Here is a 20265-nt window from a genome sequence, read left to right as displayed (position 1 = left end):
ACAGGTTGCCCAGAGAGGTGGTGGATGCCCCATCCCTGGAAACATTCAAGGTCAGGTTGGATGGGGCTCTGAGCAACCTGATGTAGTTATGTATGTCCCTGCCCATGGCAGGGGGATTGGACTAGATGACCTTTAGAGGTCCCAACCCAAACTATTCTATGATTCTATGATATTTACATTCCTGTTATGTTCATGTTCAGCATACTTGCATTCATTGATTATTGGTTATTGATATGATGGAACTAGGCCTGGCAATGGATTACCTCAGTGCTGGTAGTCTGAGAGGGCATGGCTTTTAATGGTTCCTCTAGATCACTAACATTAATGTGCTAATGTGCAACAATCTGCTTTCAGTAGGTGGGATCTGTATTTAACGTGTTACATTGGTAAAGTAATAATGGTGAAGAGGTGTAAAAGAGTAGTTCACTCTGGTTCATACTGTTGTGTAGACAGAGTGTTTTCTAGAAGGCTGAATTAATAGAGAATACTACATCTGTTCTATCTGTGATAATTCTCTGTGGGTAAATGGAAAAAAAAAATTAAATAGTGCAAGATATGTACTTTACAGAGTTGTACAAGGCAGCAAAATCTATAAAAAGACTTTTAAAAGAGCAGTAAACTTTAAACCCAAGATGTTATGTGTTCTTAGCATAGATACAATTGTACTATTTAATTTTGCTTTGAGGGGTTTTGGTGAGGATTCACAAGGTCACTAAGACAGTGGTATGGTCCTGTTGAGGAATAAGTCTACTTTCTGTCCGACAGAGATTTGAGATACACCGTGCTGTTTCTTGCCCAGAAGAATTCTCATCTGCTTAAGCGTTCTCCTTTAATCCTCTAGAAAGCTCTCGTTTGTATGCATACCTATGAAATAGCTTCACAGTAGTCAGACTGTTGGTGAGCAGAGCCTGCTGTTCTATCAGGCTAGTAAGTGTTACCATATTGGTTATATCCATGTTGTTCAGATAGTAACACTCCCTAGTGTCCCTAGGCACTGGACTTAGCTGTAAGATAGCTGTGTCCATGCTAAATAGCTCTGCTGAGGTTGAGGTTAATTAGTTCAAGATCAGGATCATTTTGATGCAGTCTTACTGGTGTTTGAACCTAAGTTAATTTCTCTGCACAGCTCTGCACTGTGACATGTAAAAACTCATGTACCATGTAATTTCCTCGAGTGTTGTTACAAAATCTTAATACAGCAGCACATTCATTGGCTCAGTTGCTTTCAGTTGGTCTGTCCCCTGAAAAAGGGATAGAATTTTAAAAATTCAGATTAAAAAAGCTTGCAATTCTAATTAAAAACAAAATATTTAAAAAGAGTATCAGATGAACAACTTAATTCAATAATTACATAAAGAATTTTTTTTGTTAGTTCCACAGCAAATCGACACATGCTGAGATCTTTGTCCCAATATGGTGCTGGAGCATTTGAATACTTTGACCCGAAATCAAAGTATAACTGGAAGGCAAAGGTACATTTATAAATCTTGACTATATTCAGTATGTGATCATTGTCTGATATATCAATATCTGATACTGCATATCTTCAGTATCTCAAAATGGGAATTACTACTTTTCATGGGATCACATGGCTTTGCTATTACAATAAGATAGTTCAAGAAACATTTGATAGAAGGTGGAAGGAGAGATGCTTGTCTATTAAGCCTTCTTTATTTTAAATATAAATTGATACTAAGTGAGAAAGAGAAGTATTTAGTTTGAGTATTGCAAAGGTGCCTTATTTTCAGCAGGAACACATGTACTGTATAGGAAGGGATATGAGAGCTGTAGAGAACCCTCAGTTCTTTGATAAGGGAGGGAATTTGTCACTGTAATTGCCCTACCTTCTCATTCAGACTGGTCACTGAATGTGTAAAAGAAAACAAGAAAGCCATGACTTATTTAATTTTTTCTATTCTTTTTGAGAGAGCTCCTGTACTTTTCTTGGTAAGTGCAGTAACACCAACTTGGAAAAAGTTTAAAAAATGTCAAGCTATATAAATAATTGTCCCTGAATGGAAAAACATGACTTTACTTCTGTCATAGGTCACAGTCCATCTACATTGTCCTTGCTATAGTGATGAGGCCTGTAGCAATTGTATTGTGTAACTTTAGACTGTTGGTACATCTAGAAGTTTCAGGCAATCTAGGACCCCATTTGCAGTGCTTTTCAGTTTCCCTCTATAGTTATGTGTCTACAGCACTATCCTATGCCTTGAATCTGGTTCCTCCTGGAACAGTGACAGTAGAGAAGGTGCTGCAGCAAGGCTAGTATCTAGCACATTTTTGCCTGGGGGAATGAGTGAAAGCATAGATTTCTCCTCTTGCTATTCTGGCTGTCATTTGAGTGGTATATGCAGAACTATCCAGAGCACGCCATGGAGATGTGCAGAACTGTTCGCATATCTCAGAGTTCACATGTAGGAGATGGTGCGAAGTGTAGCAGTCCATATTCCCTAGCCTGTTTGGCAACCCTGATGGTTAGAAACTTTACTCTCAAATTTCAACTTTTACTTAAAAGAAGTCTCATTATTCCAGAAGCCAGTACAATAATGGCTGAGTGATTCTCCTTATTACCTCCAAACATTAGACTAATTTTTACCAGTAATAGTACGTGACTTGTTTTAGTTGTTTAAAAAAAAAGAAAAAATAGATCCATTCACAAGGGAAATGCGTTATTTTCTATTGAGAGATTATGTTTTCTTTTGAAAGCATACTAACAAACAGAGATAATTTGTTTTGCTTCTTTACACAGATACAGAGCCAGGTATCTAGAATATTTTCTCCAGGATGCAGTTCAGTTTCTATTAAATGGCAACAGTTTAATACAGGTGCACCAGAGCCAATGCAGGCTCCCGCTCAAATACAGTCTTTATTTAACAATGAGAGACTTCTTGTCTATGGATTCATCCTTCACTGTACTCAGGTAAAGACTGGAATGGACATGCACTACTGGGTAGAAATTCATATGTGAAACAATCACAAAGGAAATACTATATTGTATTATATATGCTCTATGCAGCATGCACTTAGCTTCTTTTTCATTGCTAAATATAATTAAGTTACTATTTAATTGTCATTATTAGTCTTCCCTCTAAGAAGCAGAGAGGATAAAATTACCTAATTTAATGTTCCTATCATCGTGCTTTGATAAATACAGGATTTCTTTACTTGTGACTGTCCCCTTGTTGTATGGGGAAATATATATAAACCTAGACATGCAAAGACTTACAGATTCGAGTTATATTTGGGAGACCGAACAGCATGCATGTGTGCTGGTAACATAGCATGAGAGAGAAGGAAACAGTATTTTTTTTTTCCTTCTAGGCCACCTTAAGAGCTGTAATAAATGACCAAGAACTACAGACTGTGGTGTCAACTACTGAACTACAGAAGACGACAGGAACAGTGAGTTTGGCCAACATTATTCGTACACGCCATAGTGAGACAAGCTGCTTTAAACAACTACATGCTGCTTCATGCTCTTTTGAAGGAATTGAAATCCCTGTTTTCAGCAGCTCTTGCACTTTTATTTTTGCTTCTGATGTTTTAACACAGACCTTCAGTTTTCAGACTTTTAAAGAGAAACTGTTTTACATAGAAGTGCCACCTTTCTCTGTGCTTTCTAACACAAAACTTAAGCTTCTCAGAATAGGAAGTGCTGCTTCTTATTTTGGCAGCCTGTTTGGGCTCTAGCTTTATTTTTGGGTTGGCTGTTCTTCAGGCGACCTCTGTGAGGAAGCTGCTGCAGCATTCTCTTTCATGTTGTAAATTGTTGCTATGTGGAACATCTCATTGCTAGTCTGTCATCTCTAGAAATGTATGGAAAAAAAGAGACAGTAAAGTGTTACTAGCCTTTCCTCTGCTTCAGTAACAATGAAGTAAGGAGTCTTTATGCAGAGGAAAGCACAGAACCCATTTTGAAAAGGAAAACAAGCTAAAAAGAACCATTTACTAAATCTAATAGATGTCTACACTCAAAAAATCAAAAGAATAGTCAACTTTCAGTAATAATTCTGATATGACTGTCACCCCTTCCCCACTAAGGGAAGCTGATTTGTTTTCAAATAGAAATTATTTTGTTCCCTATTTAGTGTAATCTACTTTGAAAGCTACTATCACAGGATGGTTTCCATAAGCACAGTTGGTTTTCAGGGATGTGACCTCCTACAGGCAAATAAAATCAGCAAGCAGAAGCAATATATTTGCTTGCCATAATGAATTTTTGCTTTTAGAAAAATGCCTGTACTACAAATTCCAGGTGCAGTTAAAAAAAAAAAGTTTTGAAAGGTGTAAACTGAAATGGCAAAATGAGAAAAAACAGGGTCAAAATTAGAAAAAAATATTAATTCTTGATGCTTTAGATGAACTCTGAGAATTCCTATCTGTTTCTTTTGCCAATTTACCTTAGCTCAAAAGGTAACTATTTGCTTAAGAGGTTTTCTTCAGAACTGGCTCTTTGGCATCTATCATATTCTTCCAAAAATGAGCCAGCAGGAATGTTTTGGCAATTGGAACTGGAATACAGCTGGACTTTACCACATTGCCCCCACAAAGCTCCCTCTCTTTGTTAGCTTTAACATATTGAAGAGACCAAAATTGTTTTTCTTTTCTATGAAAGACTGGTTTAGTTCAGAAAAGTAATTTCTGGTTAGTACAGTTCAGTATTTCCCTTTTCTGCGTACAGCCCCTCAGGTCAAAAAATTACTTGATTATGGTAGACCTAATGATTTTTTGAAGTTGAACACTCTAGACTCACTTTACTTTTTCCCCAAATTCTGTATTTTTATGGACAGGATTAATTTACCTAACTTCACCTATATAAATATTGTTGGCTAAATCTGAGGTAGTGGTCCATGCTCCATTTACAGTCACTGGAGAAAAATGTGTACGTCCAGAAGGCGCATTCTTCCTACCTGTTTTAGTTAGCCGTTTCAAGTTGGGATTAATTGCCTGGTGGAGTTCTTCTGCTTGTTTGCATGCCTGCTTTTATTTCCTCACCCTTGACTCTAGAGAGAACGTACACAACAAGTAAAGACCTGGGTATTTTTTAGTTTGCTGAAATTAAGTGAAATAAAAATACACCTTAGGTGCAGGTTGTGATTGCTTTTCAAATGGAAAATTAGCTTGACCCTTCCTTAGAGAATGGGATTCTGTGTAAATATGGAAGCTAATTGCCTGAAGCTGTACCTCATAAATGAAAGGAAGAATTAAAAAAAAAAAAAAAGTTACTACTTTTATCATCAGTTTAGTTTTCTTTCTAGGTGCTGCACAAACTCGCAGCAAGAGCTTTCATTAATGACTATGAAGATGGGATTCTTCATGAGAATGAAACAGAACATGAGGTTTGATAATCTGAAACAAAAAGTATACATTTAAAATGCTAAATAGCAAACATTTCAGTGGAATAGAGAAGATTTTCTTGCTTTGTTAAACATAACTAGAAGGTTGCAATTCTAATATCATTTTAAGGTTAAAGTCACCATATAGTAATATCCTCCCAGATAAGATTTTGAAGAATTTTGGGACAGTCTTTTATTCTTCACCACTACAAGAGTGTCCTCTATTGGCATAATGTGTGCGTATTTTTCCTAATCTATACCCTGTCATTGTAGGCCATTGGTGATTCTTCTTTTCTTGTGACATACAACATTTTAGTTTCATGAAGATCAATACATATTAGTCCAGCGAAAGTCCATAGCTTTTGTATAGGATACGGTGGAAGATAATGACCTGTGTTTTACAGATAGACAGACTTAATGATGTGATGATCTGTTAAAAAAATGGTTTTTAGCTAGTTAAAAACTTACATATTGCCATCTTGGCTTATTTGAGACTTCAGACTAATTCTTATAAAATAAGCTTCTTACACTAGAAGAAGGATAGAACCAAAAGAAGTCTAACTAGAGGAAATGCATATCCCTGCCCAAAGTTGAGTGAGGGAGTAGAGAAAGTTAGAAGGGAGTAGACAGTTAGGCAGGCCAGTATATTCACATGAGCTCTTCCTTTCACATGTCCCTGTTTAGAGTGCATAAGTGTGTTTATAGGTATGTGTTCAGTTTTGACATCAACGTTTCTTTTAGCTGATCCTATTTTTTCTACCTGTTCCATTTGTTAATACTTAACAATCTAGATGAAGAAACAAATCTTGAAAAACATGATTATTCACCTCAGCTTGGAGAACTCAGTTATAAGCCAGTTTACAAGCTTCGTTGCAGTTGAGAAAAGGGTATGTTTTCTGTATAATATCCTGTTCCCACTAGCTTCTCTGTCAAAAGACTCTAAATTCTGTAACCTTGTACATATCAAAACTAGTCTTCCCTTTGCTGAACAATGATTATTCTTTTACAATAGAGCTAAAACTATTATTTTTGACGTTATTTTGGTATCTTCTGCAATATAGCAAGTTATTTTCCTTTTCTATCTCTTATATTGCTTGTCCTTCCTTTACAATCAAAGTTTGTCAATCTGTGGGTTCCTGTTATGATTTGCTACAAGGGTTTGTAATTCCTGATAGTGCTGTGGGTCAAAGGACAAGGCCAGAGAAGAGTACTCTTCAATCCTTGGTGCATAAGCCACAGAACCCTTTCTCATAAAAAGTAAGAATGCCAAACTATAGCAAACTGGCCACTTTAGCTATGGATTGCTAAGTAATGGATTTGGTATTGGCAAAAGTCATTCTAGGGGAGTCTGTGTCAAGTGGAAGTCACAAGGAAAGCAAAACTTGAAAAATCGCTCTTTAATATTGCAGTAAACTATGGAACATTTTCATTTGTTTTCAGTATTAGAACAGTGGTAGGAGAAACAAAAGCTTTGCAGCGAATGGAAAGAAATACATATAAATGACAACCTTGAAATTCAAGGGTCAGTAAGAAGAGTTTTCAAATGGAAAGCTGTATCATGATAAGCAAGATGATATCAGTTGGACTAAGTATTAGATGGGGCACCGAGAATGGGAATTTATCTGTCCAAGTACGTGTGTGTACATTTAGCAATAAATCAGTCATGTTTGCCTTCCTTTCATGGTCAATGGAAATAAATAGATATTTTTAGAGATTGATTCATCTCATCCTAAAGTTAAATACCTAAAACAGTTCAGATTAATTTTCTTAAGAGGTCTTTTTCTCAGCACTGATTATAGGGGTACCTATAGTCACTATTTCAGATTCAAGGATCACTTCCTCCAAGCTCTAGAGCAGTCTATCCCAATGAACAGGAAGTCAGGCAAAAATGCCAGAAGGCCTGGCGTGAACATGGATGAACAAGGAACTCCTGGAAAAACTCAAACATAAAAAGGAAGTATACTGACAGTGGAAGCAGGGACAGGTAACCTGGAAGGAATATAAAGACGCTATCTGAGCATGCAGGGACATCATTAGGAGAGCCAAAGTCTACATGGAGTGGGATCTGGAAGGGATGTCGAAGACAACACAAAGGGCTTCTGTAAGCATGTAAGTGGCAAAAGGAAGACTAGGGAAAATGTAGGCCTGCTGCTGAATGGGGCAGGGGAACTGGTGACACAGGACATGGAAAAGGCTGAGGTACTGAATGCCTTTGTTGCCTCAGTCTTTACTAGCAAAAGTGTCTTTACTTTTACCTTTGGAAATTCAAGGCTGCAGAGACCAGGGGGGAAGTTTAGAGCAAGGAAGATGCACCCTTGGTGGAAGAGGATCAGGCCAGAGAATACTTAAGCAAACTGGACATACATAAGTTCAGTGGGATGCACCCACAAGTGCTGAGGGAGCTGGCTGACATCATTGCAAGGCCACTCTCAAAAATCTTTGAATGATCATGGCAATTGGGAGAAGTGCCCGAAGACTGGAGGAAAGCAAGTGTCACTCCTGTGTTCAGGAAGGGCAAGAAGGAGGACCCAGGGAACTACAGGCTGGTCAGCCTCACCTTGATCCCTGGGAAGGTGGTGGAGCAGCTAATCCTGGAAACCATTTCCAGGCACACAAAGGATAAGAAAGTCATCAGAAGTAGCCAACACGGATTAACCATGGGGAAGTCATGCTTGACCAACTTGATAAACTTTGAAAATGAAGTGATGTGGTAGATGAGGGGAGAGCAGTGGATATTGTCTGCCTGGACTTCAGTAAGGCTTTTGACACTGTCTCCCATATGATCCTCATACAGAAGCTGATGAAGTATGGGCTGGATCAGCAGACAGTGAGGTGGATTGAAAACTGGCTGAATGACCAGGCCCAGAGGGTGGTAAATCAGGGGCAGGAAGTCTAGCTGGAGGCCAGTGACTGTGTACCCCAGGGGCAAATAGTGGGGCGTGTCCTTTTCAAAATCTTCATTAATGTTCTGGATGATGGGACAGAGTTGTACCTTCAGCAAGTTTGCTAATGATACAAAACTGGGAAGAGTGGCTGATACGCCAGAGGGTCGTGCTGCCATCCAGAAGTACCTCGATAGGCTTGAGAAATGGGCTCACAGGAACCTCGTGAAGTTCAAAAAAAGAACTTTTACAGCTTTTTGCAGTGTCCAAAACAGTTCTTTATCATCACAATTTACTATTTCATATGGTATATTAAAAAAAGTAGGCCTGAATGAAGAATTCAATGGATAAAACAAGGATACCTTTTCCTGATTTTACTGTTTGTCTTGATGTCTACATTATTATGAAAAACCCAATACCAGCAGCATATGTACATTATAAGAGTTAGATTTTTCTGGAAATACTGCTTTCCTGAGTAATAACTCCAACATTTGCAATTAAAGATCAAAAGACAGACATGCATTCCAAAAAACATCTGATTTAAAAAGCAACTATAAAATGCAATGCTGTGAAGTTATTAGAAATTCCCAGGACAAGGACTGCTTTTCAAAATAAGATAACTAAACTGAGTCAGTTTAAATATCTTTCTGTAATGCAGCTGAATATTCCATCTGGTACTTGAGCAATATTCAGAAGAAAAAATATGTTGCAGATTAGCAAGGGAACACCTGTGTGATTTCATGAACTAGTTGTTTACGAAGGGTGTCAACAGATTATTATCTGTCATTCTGATTTTTATATATGTTTTTGCAATTCTTCAAAAGATTCAGTTTCCCCTTGTCGATATGATGGCTCTCAAGAAACAGACTTCTAGAATGTTATGTTTGAATTATGTCTGTAAATATAATAGCTTTAATCTCATTTCTAGTCTAGGATGACTTTTTTGACCCAGTGGAACAAAACATTGCAGACATCTTAAGGCAAAAGCACCTGCACAACACAATGCAGTACCATGCAGAAATACCCAAACTAGCCCATTCAGCTCTGCACTGTGTTATGCTATGTAATTTGTCTTCTTAACATGATTTTGCAGAATGCAATGTATTTTAAGCACATCTATAATAATGCTTATGTTTGCTTTCCTTTAAAAGGTGGCAATAGGATTCTGACAAAAAACTGCTCAAGATACGGATTTTATTTCAATTATGTGGATTTGAACAAGTTATACATACAAATACATACCGTCCACCTTTATATTTCATGTGAATCTAATTACTGACAATACATTGTCCCTCAATATAGTAAAAAATGTGAAGTTACATTTACTGTTTTTTTTTTATATACTGAGTATTTTTAATGTACTGTGTTATCTGCTTATTCCCTGTTTTCAACACATTTCAAACTTAGAAAGAAAAATGCACTGTCTCTATAATGCCAGAGAGTTTTCAGGTTCGTAACTGTGATGCATTTTAATTTAGGATGCTAATAAAACTTGTTCTGCTGATGCTCCAAACATCCTGGAAATTATAGCTCAAGAAGATGTAGATTTTTTACCTTACATGGACTGGGACCAAAAGTCAATGGAATCTGGCTTCTTATTTTCAGAAGACATTGCCTTTCAAGCTGCGGTAACTACATTTAATATATGTTCTTATTGCTAACATTTTTGGTATATTATCCAGTTGTGGTGCTATATTGTATGTGTAACCGTATAGTAATTGTTCATGAAATCTGTTTAATTTTTAATTATTTTGAATATAATTAATGCCACACAAGTACTATGTGGAATTTTACTATAAACACAAAAAATTGGAGGAACCTGTCCCAAAAGTAAAGTACACTTAAAAATATCACGAGTGTAGCAGAAGTTTTGAGAGACAATATAATAATACAGACTGCTTCTCCCTTCCAGAAGAAATTAACACCTGTTAGGGCATTCTCTCATAAGAATATGCTAGTGTAGATGAAACCTTAAATTCAGCTCTAAGAAACAGGGGGACAGGGGTGGGAAGTTTCAAGGAAAATCAAGGTATTGATCCATAACTAAGTCTCCACTAGCAGAGAGGTACAGCCAAAACAAAGAGACTACTGGGAATGGGGATAAGCATGACTGGAAGATGGGGACATAGCTAGCATGCAATGGGACAGTCTCTGGGGTGAAGGGGGGAGCAATGAGAGAAACTTGAACTAGTGAAATTGGATGTTTGCTAGTTATGGTAGCTCTCTCTTGACTTTGGAAACCACAAGAGGTGCCTGCATCAGTTAGCCAGCAGGTATAATTCTGTCAGTCCATCAAGTCTTAACAGATTAAAGCTTTACATCTCCAAATTGTGTAGGGGACTCAAGAAAATAATTATTTGTCTATTAAATTATTTTGTGCATGACCATGATGTGCATTTAATACAGCTCAGGAGCATCATCTCAGCCTGTAGTCTGTAATGTATTAAGACTGTGAGCTGTTTAGAACAGTATCTGGGTCCGTGTTCTGTAACTTAGGTCAGCTCATATAAAGCCATTTTCCTGATCCTTTGGCCCAAGAATTTCTAGGCAAAAGAGTACCAAACATCTACGTTGGTGTATGGTGGCAGTATAGCCCGGGCTCACTAGCTTGTATGCAGCAGCTACTGGACCTCAGCTGGTACATGTGCCAGATTCGCAACACAAGCAGGATCCATGCTTCACTTTGTGTAGATCTATCTTCTGTGTATGTACAACAATATTGTACAGTGGAACTTCCTTGGCTCATAATCATCATTATGTTAATAATTTTTATCTTAATAATGTAAAATACCTCTCTGCTCATATTTTGCTACAGCCAAATTTTCCTCTGAATTTGCCCAGTGTAAGGTAGAATAGGGTAAGAAATTTTTTATTTAACTGACATATTACTTTCATTTTGAACATATGAATGACAGTATAATGATACTGCACACAATATAAGAAGAAATACTGTTTTGATTAAAAAGAGAAAAGTATTTTATTACTTTGTTATTATTTATTATTTTGTTTCCTTGTAATTTTACTAAACAGGCATGTTCCCCAGCAGTAGCCAATGTTTATTCAGCTGATTTCCAAAGTGAGGAAGGTGAACCTGAAAGCTTCCAATTTCAACGTGAAGAAGTTGCTGTTATTCAAAAGAACGTCTCACCAAAAAATACGGCGCAAGGCTTTGTAAATGTTTCTTTGAAAAGAAACCTTGAAAGTACTTGCAGTCTCAAATCAAATTGCAGTTTTGATAGAGACATCACAAAGGAGAGATCTTCTGAAACAAGGTCACCTTTACCACGTGACCTTCCTCTGCCGTGTATTGCTCAACCTTTTTCATTGTTTGGTTTTAAAGTTCAGTCAGGAGAAGAAATTGATCTGACTCAACAAAAATCACTTCAGACACCTGCACTTACAAAATCAGACGTTTGTGTGGATGTTCCTGAACCTACCCCTCCTCCTCGCCCTCCTTATTCTTTCCAAATACCAGTGGGAGGCTTGAAACATGGTTTTTATTCTGGTGTTGCTCCAATGCAGGGTTTAGTATTTGGTTCGCCTATCCCTACCTGCACAAATTCTGGAAAGACTAATGTTGAAAAACAAGTTGTTCCGAAATTTCCTGTTTTTCAAGCTAATAGAAAAGAAGCATTGACAGGGTCAAGGTGTAAGAAAAAGGCATTACATCAACATGATGTTACAGCTCCTGAAAAGGGATTTACTGAGGAGTTTAAGGTTGTGGTAAGTCTTCCATCAGTAGTCTTTTATATACAGGATGCTACACACGTCATGCTGAAATCCAAGCTGCATTCAGCTAATGAAAGCTGCCTTGAACATTTACGTTACAAGGTTCATGGATGTACAGCCAAAAAAGAACATGGTAAGACTAGTAATGAGGCTGCTTTCCAATTCAAGAAATCTGAACCTGAAATGCAGAAAGCACTCTTTTTGTTGGGTTAGTTTTTAGTTATTCTTTTTCAAAGTGATAAATCTTATAGTCTGAATTCTGCCACTTGTTCCTTACAACTCTAATAGGCGACTTTTAAATGGAATTACTTTGTATCATGAAGTAGTAGCTATATGGGTAATGGTGGTAGAATAAGATTCTTAATGAACATGACTCTCTTTGTTCAGGACCAATCTTGCTGGTTTATGTCAACACAAAAGATTCAGCAAAGACTTCCATTCTGTTCGGTAAATAGGAATGAAATTCCTGAGCTTCAAAATCAGGTGCAGTACCCATCCTTTACTCATGCATTACCTAAAAATAAGATATGAGTAGAAGGAAAAGTTATCTTCAGCCCTGCCCTGAGATAAACAGTTTGTAAATTATTTTGGTTTTTTTGCTTTATAAACTGATTTTATAAAGAGCATGATGACATCAAAGTCATAGTATTTTTTTGTTTGTTTCATGGGCAATCCATCATGCTTAAGAAACAGTATAAAATTGGAGCCAACAAGTGGTGATAACCTCCAGAGTCAAATTTTACTCTGGATTTGCCCAGTGTAAGGTAGAACAGGGTAAGAAATTTTTATTTTAAACAATACATTTTTATTTTCAATTTGAATATACAAATGACAGTATAATGATAATTTGTATAATACAAGATGACATACAGTTTTGATTAAAAAGAGAAAAAAAGGTCTCACTAACTCTGGAATTATTTCATTCCTTGTAATTTTTCTAAACAGGAACTTTCTCTAGCTGTAGCTGATGTTTATGCAAATGCTTTCCTAAGTGGGAGAGACTGAACCTTTTTCAACCAGAAAAAAAGACGTTTCTTTTTAAAAAGAGGAGTGGTTTTTAAACTTTTAAATGCAATTACTTTGTATCATGATGTAGTAGCTGCATGGGTAATGGTGGTAAGATTCTTACTGAACATTATCCTCTCTAGGAACAATCAAGGTGCTTTATAACAACAGAGAAAGAAAGGATTCAACAGAGAATTGAGTTGACTTCTGTAAACTGGAAAGAAATTTTTGCGCTCCAAAATCAGGTACAGTACGCATAGTCTATTTGTGCATTACTTAAAAATAAAATATAGGTAGAAGGAAAAAATATTTTTACTTGAGTCCTGTCCTGAGATAAACTAAAATACATTTATAAAATGTTTATAACCAGATTTCACAAGTATATGATGACGTCAGTCATGCTATGTTTTATTACTTTCTCGGGCAGCTCAGCAACGGATATGTAATGAACAGTATAAAATCAGAACCTTTTCACAGCCACCATCAGCTTGCAGCTTGGGGACTTCCTGGAACAAGTATAACAAGATATAGGGGAAGCTAAGTGGAAGAAATAGATGCAAATAATGCACATTATGCAAGAAAATAAAAAGTAGTTGGGTTTTAGAGGATTGGACTGAGAGATGTTGCAGCAGGAACTTCCCCTGGACAGTCAGACCGATTGCTAGGGAAACGGAATGAAATTCTACTGTCCAAGAATCCTGCAGGTAGGAGTCAGAGCAGGTAATGTTTAGCTTTGTTGGTTTTGGTATATCCCTTGTGGTGGGAGAAGTCCCTGTTCTGCATAACCCATCTCCAGTTTGGTAAGCTTACCAACTTAAGGAGTGAGGTGGTGATCAACAATCAGATTGTGGGTCACACAGTCAATATCTGTAAGTAATAAACAGAAGGAGGTTTTCAAGAGTACTACCTGATCCAGGTGAAGAAGCCGCTGTGGGATGCCCTCAGTGGAGACTCCTGTCGTTTATCGGCAGAGATTGGCCATTCAGCATAGTGGTATATTGAATTCCCTTTTGCTGGGAGTACACCCTGTACACTAGATTCAGTAAGTCTTCCAGGTGCCCCAGCTTCATGTTCCTTTGTGCAGCAGAGTCCACCTAGTATTTGCATCCTCATGACTCTTTCTTGCTATTTTTTTAAAGCATTGCTTCGTTCTGTGTGTAATTAACTTTATTTTATGTGTGAAGTTTGTATGTGAAAGTACTAAAGTATAGCCAACCTCAGCATTAAGGAGATACATATTTTTCCTGTATTTTTGACAGGACATTTTTATCAAATTATTTCTAAACATTGAACCATTACCATATGCCACATGGATACAGTGGGGATTAGAGTAGTAGACTTGTGATTGACTCTTGTGGGAATTAACTCCCAAAGTGCAGTTGAAGATTTCTTCTTTTTCAGCAGAATTGCCAATTGTTGAATTTTAAAAAGAAAAGTTTCTTACAGTTTTTTACACTAATTAAACTTAATATTCTATAGATTTTCACTTTTTACGTAATTTGGATAATTATCATCTAAACATCTATTTAAAAGCATGTATTATCTTCTAAATTAGAAATTAAATGAATGGTTATAAATTTGTGTCTACAGTTACAGTTTTCTAAGACATTCAGCTGCAAGGGCAAGTAGAGTTTCAAAAGTATTTAATATTGAAGAATAAGTACTTGAACATCCTGCTGAAAGCCTGTCTTCCATCTGACCTGAGGGTAGCAAACCATTTGGCAGATAATTTTAATCATGAGAGTTGTCTAATTTTTGGCAGGGAAAGTCAGATAAAATAGGATTGATTTTGTTAATACTGCATTTAGAAACATATATAGTAAACTTAATAATTTTATAGAGACTTTGCATTCGCAGCAGAGGAGAGGGATCCTTTATTGTTTCTTTTGAGTAGGAGGAATGCTTATTTTTTAGCACCTTTAAAAATAATTTTCAGAAGGAATTTGTTTGAAATAAATTTGAAAAGGCTAGTGTTGTCATTGTGCATACTTTATATGGGAGTGATTTCGAAATGACTTTGTTCTTACTGTTTAAGGGTTTTTTTAGAAGGTAGGCTAACTACAACATTCCAGGTCAATTACAGACATTTGATGGTGTATCAAATGTTTTTGAAGTTTAATATTTGAATCACCTAAATTGATTATGTGGATTTCAGTTTTTGTGTTTGTGTAAGCTTTTTAAAAAATATTTAAAGTAATTCTCCTATTTTTTATTTTGTTCTTGCCAAATACATTTTCAGTGTCCTGAATCTTTGGCTTATCCGTATCTTTGTTTATTCCACAGGATGGCTCTTGGAATCTCAGTCCACGGTTGGGAAAAATCTTGAAATTTGATGTTGATCATTTAATTAACAATTTCCTTATTAGAAAAGGCATTCAGTCACTTGGTAAATACTTTTCTGTCATTAAAAAGCAGTATTTTGTATTATATTTCCTATCTGTATGTGTTATTACTCTATATGTCTAGTGGAACTCTCAATATGATATGCTCAGAATTTAAATGGATCTCTTAATTTAAAGTTTTCAAAAGTGCCTGATTTTAATAATACAGTTTCTTCTCAACTTCTCTCACAATATAGTGTCCTGATTGCTAAGCACATCTCCTGGAGAAATGTGTGGAGGATGTGAGATAGTTGGAGTAGCAACAGAGGTTCTTTTATCTCAATTATTGTATCTGCTATATTAATATCTACTAAAGAAAAAAAGGGAAGAAAAATCTCTCCTAGGAGAGAGGCAGAGATCACTTCTGCTTTTCACATTTCAAATAATATGAATAATATTTATATAATTCTTCCCCACACACACCCTGTCTGCAGCATTCAGTATACACTCCACCTGTACACACTTTGCTGTTTGATTCTGTCAATTGGTGCTCTTTGCTGGCAGCAGACCAGAAAATTTGGGGGGGGAAAAAAAAAGGCAATGCCTTCTTTCTAAATTATTAGAGGGCACAATGCTTCATCAAAGGACAAAAATCTTACAAGTTTCCCATTATTGCATGTATTAAAATCAAAGTAGATTAGAACCCAAGCAAACACAAACTGCAGAAATCCCAACAAAGCATTACCAAGTTTAAGTTTGAATGCCAGGAGTATGTTTGTCAAATCACTAATGTGAATACCCTTGATAGTAGTGATTGTATGGTGAAACAATTAAATAGCATTAGGACAATTGATGTTTTAAAGTTATATGGAGTACTTTGCAGAAAGTACCTTTTCTGTTGTCAAGAAATCATTTAAATGGTAATACCGCTTCCCTTTTCTTCTTCCTTAGGCCCAAATGGAAAAGAAAAGCTACTGCAGTTGATTGCTACTCTTCTTGTGCTACAGTTCATCCGCTGCACAAAGGAATTGAAAGGGATAGTTTTCAAAACACTGATGAAACTGGATGATTCATCTAATTCAAGGTGTGCTTTTAAATAAAATCTTTATAATTTAATGTCGTAATATAAACCACCTCAACATACAGAAGGTTAACTTCAATATGGAGAATCAATGACTATACTACAGGATATGGCTGGAGAAAAGGGAATGGAAGGTATTAATCGTATTGGTGGCATGTGTTTTCTTTTAAGAGAACGGATGGAGGAAGGAATACTTTACAAAATATGATACAAAAATTGAGAAGTATAGAAAGTAGTAAAAGATATTTTATACTTCTTATTAGAAACATTGAATAATGATGACCTCTGGAGGTCATCTCTTCCTTAAAGCAGGGCCAACTCAGATGTAGGATAAGTTGTTCAGGATCTTGCCCAGCTGAGTTTTAAATATCTTTAAGGATGGAGATTTGTCAACTTCAAGGGCAACTTTTTCCAGTGTTTAGTATCACTTAGTTTAGAAATTAGGAAAAAAATTCTATCGGACTTTTCCTTCATGTAACTTGTGTCTGTTGGCCTGCACTTTTTTTTAGGATTATATTTATAGCTTGGTGTTCTTCACGAGCATACAGCATAAAATATTCTGGGCAAGACTTTTGAAATTGTTAGAGCAGATGACTCTTCACAGCACAACTTCCACCCTTCCCTTTAGCTGTGGGGAATGCTGGTGCTGGCTCATTCTGAACCACACCCCCCTCACTTCTGTATGTCCCAGTGTTCTATTATCTTTTGAATATAGGGTCCCTGCATCTGGAAACTCCCTTTCTTTGGGGGTGAAGTGAACACTTATCAGCTGGCAATTTTTTTGGTATAAAGGAAAGACAAAGGTCTTAAAAGAAGCATGAAGGAATAGGCCTCCCGTGAATCTGGATTGCCCCAGCCACCAACAGATTCCTTCTGCCAAAATGGGAAGCTTTACACAGTTCATACTTTACAGGGCATATAGAAACAGGATAAAGAAACAGTCAGGAGAGCCCTGGAAATCTTCCTCCCTCTTTTGAAACTCCTTGACAGAGGGAAAAATTGGTTGTATAATTTTGGCTACTCTTGTCAGGAATACAAATAAAAATGCATTGACTGTTGGATGAAAGCAATTCTAACATATGTGAATGTACAAGGGAGGAGTCAAGTTTGCCTTTATGAAATGCATAGTACTTCACTGTGGTGATCGGAATAGTGCAAATAAATGCAAGTAATGTTAATGAGTCTACATACTTCCCATGTGGAAGATTCTAAAAAGACAGGACGGCTCAGATGACGATGTTTTCTGCACTAGATGATATTTTATATAGGCTGGATCATCATACTATAGAAAATTTTCAAATAATTATCATTAGAAGAAATTATTTTCTTCTTGCTCCTTTGGTGGATTTACAAGATTTTATTATAATAAAACTTCATTTCTACACACAGTGGTGTTCATTGGGCTTTTGAGTTGATCAAGAAAGCAATAGAGTGGGTAAGAAGAGTTGAGAGGCGATTTCCATCTATTTGCTATCGACTTGAACTTGGGAAAGACTGGGATAATTATCATTAGAAGAAATTATTTTCTTCTTGCTCCTTTGGTGGATTTACAAGATTTTATTATAATAAAACTTCATTTCTACACACAGTGGTGTTCATTGGGCTTTTGAGTTGATCAAGAAAGCAATAGAGTGGGTAAGAAGAGTTGAGAGGCGATTTCCATCTATTTGCTATCGACTTGAACTTGGGAAAGACTGGGATTCTGCCACCAAGAAGATATTGGGTATCAAGTTTATCTAACGTCAGTTCTCTTTCTACTTAAAAGATTTGATCACATAATTCTTTAAGATAATAGCAGAGTTAGCTTTCCTTGCAGTTTTACATAAAATGTTTAAATTGAGGACATTTGATCTTATATTATTACTGAATAATAATTCTCATAGTCACAGACTTAAAGGTATGGAAATACAGGGTCTTATAAAGTCTTGATTTTACATATATGTAGTATTTTATTTACCTGTAACTGTTAAAAATACCTTTATTTCATTTTTTTACATTAATCTGATTCATTGTACATTATAAAAGTACTTTTATAATATCTTTGTTTTGATTTCTTCTAAAATCGTACGTATTTCTTTAATGGCGTGGTAAAGAAAGCGTAATGTAGTAATTCAGTTAAATATGGCAGGGGATGTTTTGACAGATACAAGAATGTGATAAACAAAGAACTAATAAATATCTTCATAACATAACAGTGTTTTCAATTGGATGGTTTTGTAATTCCTACAGTGTGCCTTGAAATGCAAACAGCAGAACAGTTATTTTTCTCCTGCATTGCTTTGCTTAACAGTCATAGGTCAATTTGTGAATACGTAGGTCAGTTTTGTTAGGAGGAATGAGTTCTCTTTTTTCTGCTGTTACTCTGTATTCTGATTTTATTCTGACGAAAAACTAACTGATTAGTTGTATTTTATACCGGACTAAACACCGAAGCCTAGTAACAAAACCAGACTAAAAGTAATTTATTTTAATTTAATAGGCTTTTCACAGGTGTTTGAATGAACACATTACCTCTTCTAAATTAAGGAGCTGCACAGAATCACTCTTTGGTACTTTGTGATCTGACGAAATGTAGTTAGAGACTTAGTACCATTGCTTGCACTGAGGCGGGATCCACAGAACATACTCTACGCTTGTTTGTCCAACCGTTGGACATACTCAGAAGCAGGAGATCCCACAGCCACCATAGGTAATGTGTTACGCTGCCCTAGCAAACGGAGAATGCTCCCTAGCAGTAATAGAGAAGTGTTGTAAGGGGTTACTAAGGAAGACCGTGGTATCTCTTTCCTAGATGTTTTCATGAGAATTTAAGCAAACATCTGCCAAGGATGGAGTAGATACACTTGATCTTGTAGAGGAGGTTGCTAAGAGGGATATCCTGCGGTCCTTGTTTTCTAAGGTGCTCTGAATCCTTGTTTTCATGTAAGATACTGGCTCTTTTTAGTAAATAATACAACGGGAAGATTTGTACTGTACTTTCTATTTGAAAAGAGCTAGGATATGGGTTTCTTAAGAACTAGAAAGACTCTTTAATGTAGACAATGATAAACTAGCTTCTAAATCTGCTGTTAGGTCTTTGGATGGTCAATTGTTGCATTACTAGAGTTATCTTGGAAAGTAAGTGCTGGCAAAAATATGAATAAAACAATTTTTTTTTTCCTTCACTGCAGTTGATTATTCATATAGCTTGGTGTTTTCACTGTTGCAACGATACATCACATATGGGTCTGTACAAAAAGTATACATTCATGCTAAAGCCTGAGTTTCATTTGAGTGATGCATGTTCTTTAAGGAACTGTTTGAGATCCAATATATTAACACTCTGGCTCTAGCAAAGGCAGTTGAATAAGCAAATAGGATGTGGTTTAGTTGCTTTTTCTTACAAGATTGTCTTTTTTTCTCCTGCATGTTACATCAAAAAAGGTGTGCTTGCCTATAGGCAATTATTTTAACATGCAAAATACTGTGAAATTCAAAAGGATTCTTTTTCCTTGTGAGAAACCCCATTCCCCAGCAGGACCTCGTCCTGAGGTGTTTGTGTACATCCATCTTTTGCGTTTCCCCAAAGCCTCATCCAGCTGAGGGCAAAGAACACCTTTGTACCGGGATATTCAGCACACTCTTGGCTTTTTATTTGGACAAGCCAGGCGCACCCGAGCACCGTATCTTCTGACAGAAAAGTCAACAGCCTGAACGCGCCTTTGAGTACCCCAGTCACCGGTAACCACCTCCCTTCTCCGGAGGAGAGCTACTGCACCAGTCAGCGAAACCTTACACGGGAGTCGAGCGGGGGTTCGGTCACGCTTTCGAGGAAGGGGCCCCCGGGCCAGCGCGCAGACAGGCAGCTCCAGCAATCACCCGGCGCTCGCCCCTCGCCGACAGGACCGGGGCTCCCGGCAGCCGCA

The 20265-nt window shown here is 36.8% G+C and overlaps 1 protein-coding gene across 1 annotated transcript in view; it reads left to right on the top strand.

The window, feature by feature from the left end:
* Positions 1-18542, top strand: part of PARP4 (poly(ADP-ribose) polymerase family member 4) — a 61249-nt gene extending 42707 nt beyond the window's left edge. Inside the window, exons 26-37 of the mRNA XM_019472093.1 lie at positions 1373-1472; positions 2756-2926; positions 3328-3408; positions 5265-5345; positions 6134-6229; positions 9703-9852; positions 11255-11947; positions 12341-12436; positions 13102-13203; positions 15242-15344; positions 16231-16363; positions 17950-18542. Of these exons, the coding sequence (XP_019327638.1) occupies positions 1373-1472; positions 2756-2926; positions 3328-3408; positions 5265-5345; positions 6134-6229; positions 9703-9852; positions 11255-11947; positions 12341-12436; positions 13102-13203; positions 15242-15344; positions 16231-16363; positions 17950-18100 (1957 nt within the window). The 3' untranslated portion in view covers positions 18101-18542. The remainder of the gene's footprint in view (positions 1-1372; positions 1473-2755; positions 2927-3327; positions 3409-5264; positions 5346-6133; positions 6230-9702; positions 9853-11254; positions 11948-12340; positions 12437-13101; positions 13204-15241; positions 15345-16230; positions 16364-17949) is intronic.
* Positions 18543-20265: the final 1723 nt, after the last annotated feature.

Source organism: Aptenodytes forsteri, unplaced genomic scaffold (assembly GCF_000699145.1).
Source record: "Aptenodytes forsteri isolate BGI_AS27 unplaced genomic scaffold, ASM69914v1 Scaffold307, whole genome shotgun sequence".
In the NCBI taxonomy this organism is placed as follows: domain Eukaryota; kingdom Metazoa; phylum Chordata; class Aves; order Sphenisciformes; family Spheniscidae; genus Aptenodytes; species Aptenodytes forsteri.
Note: the sequence above shows the minus strand (reverse complement) of the source record. Positions and strands in the feature narration are given on the sequence as shown.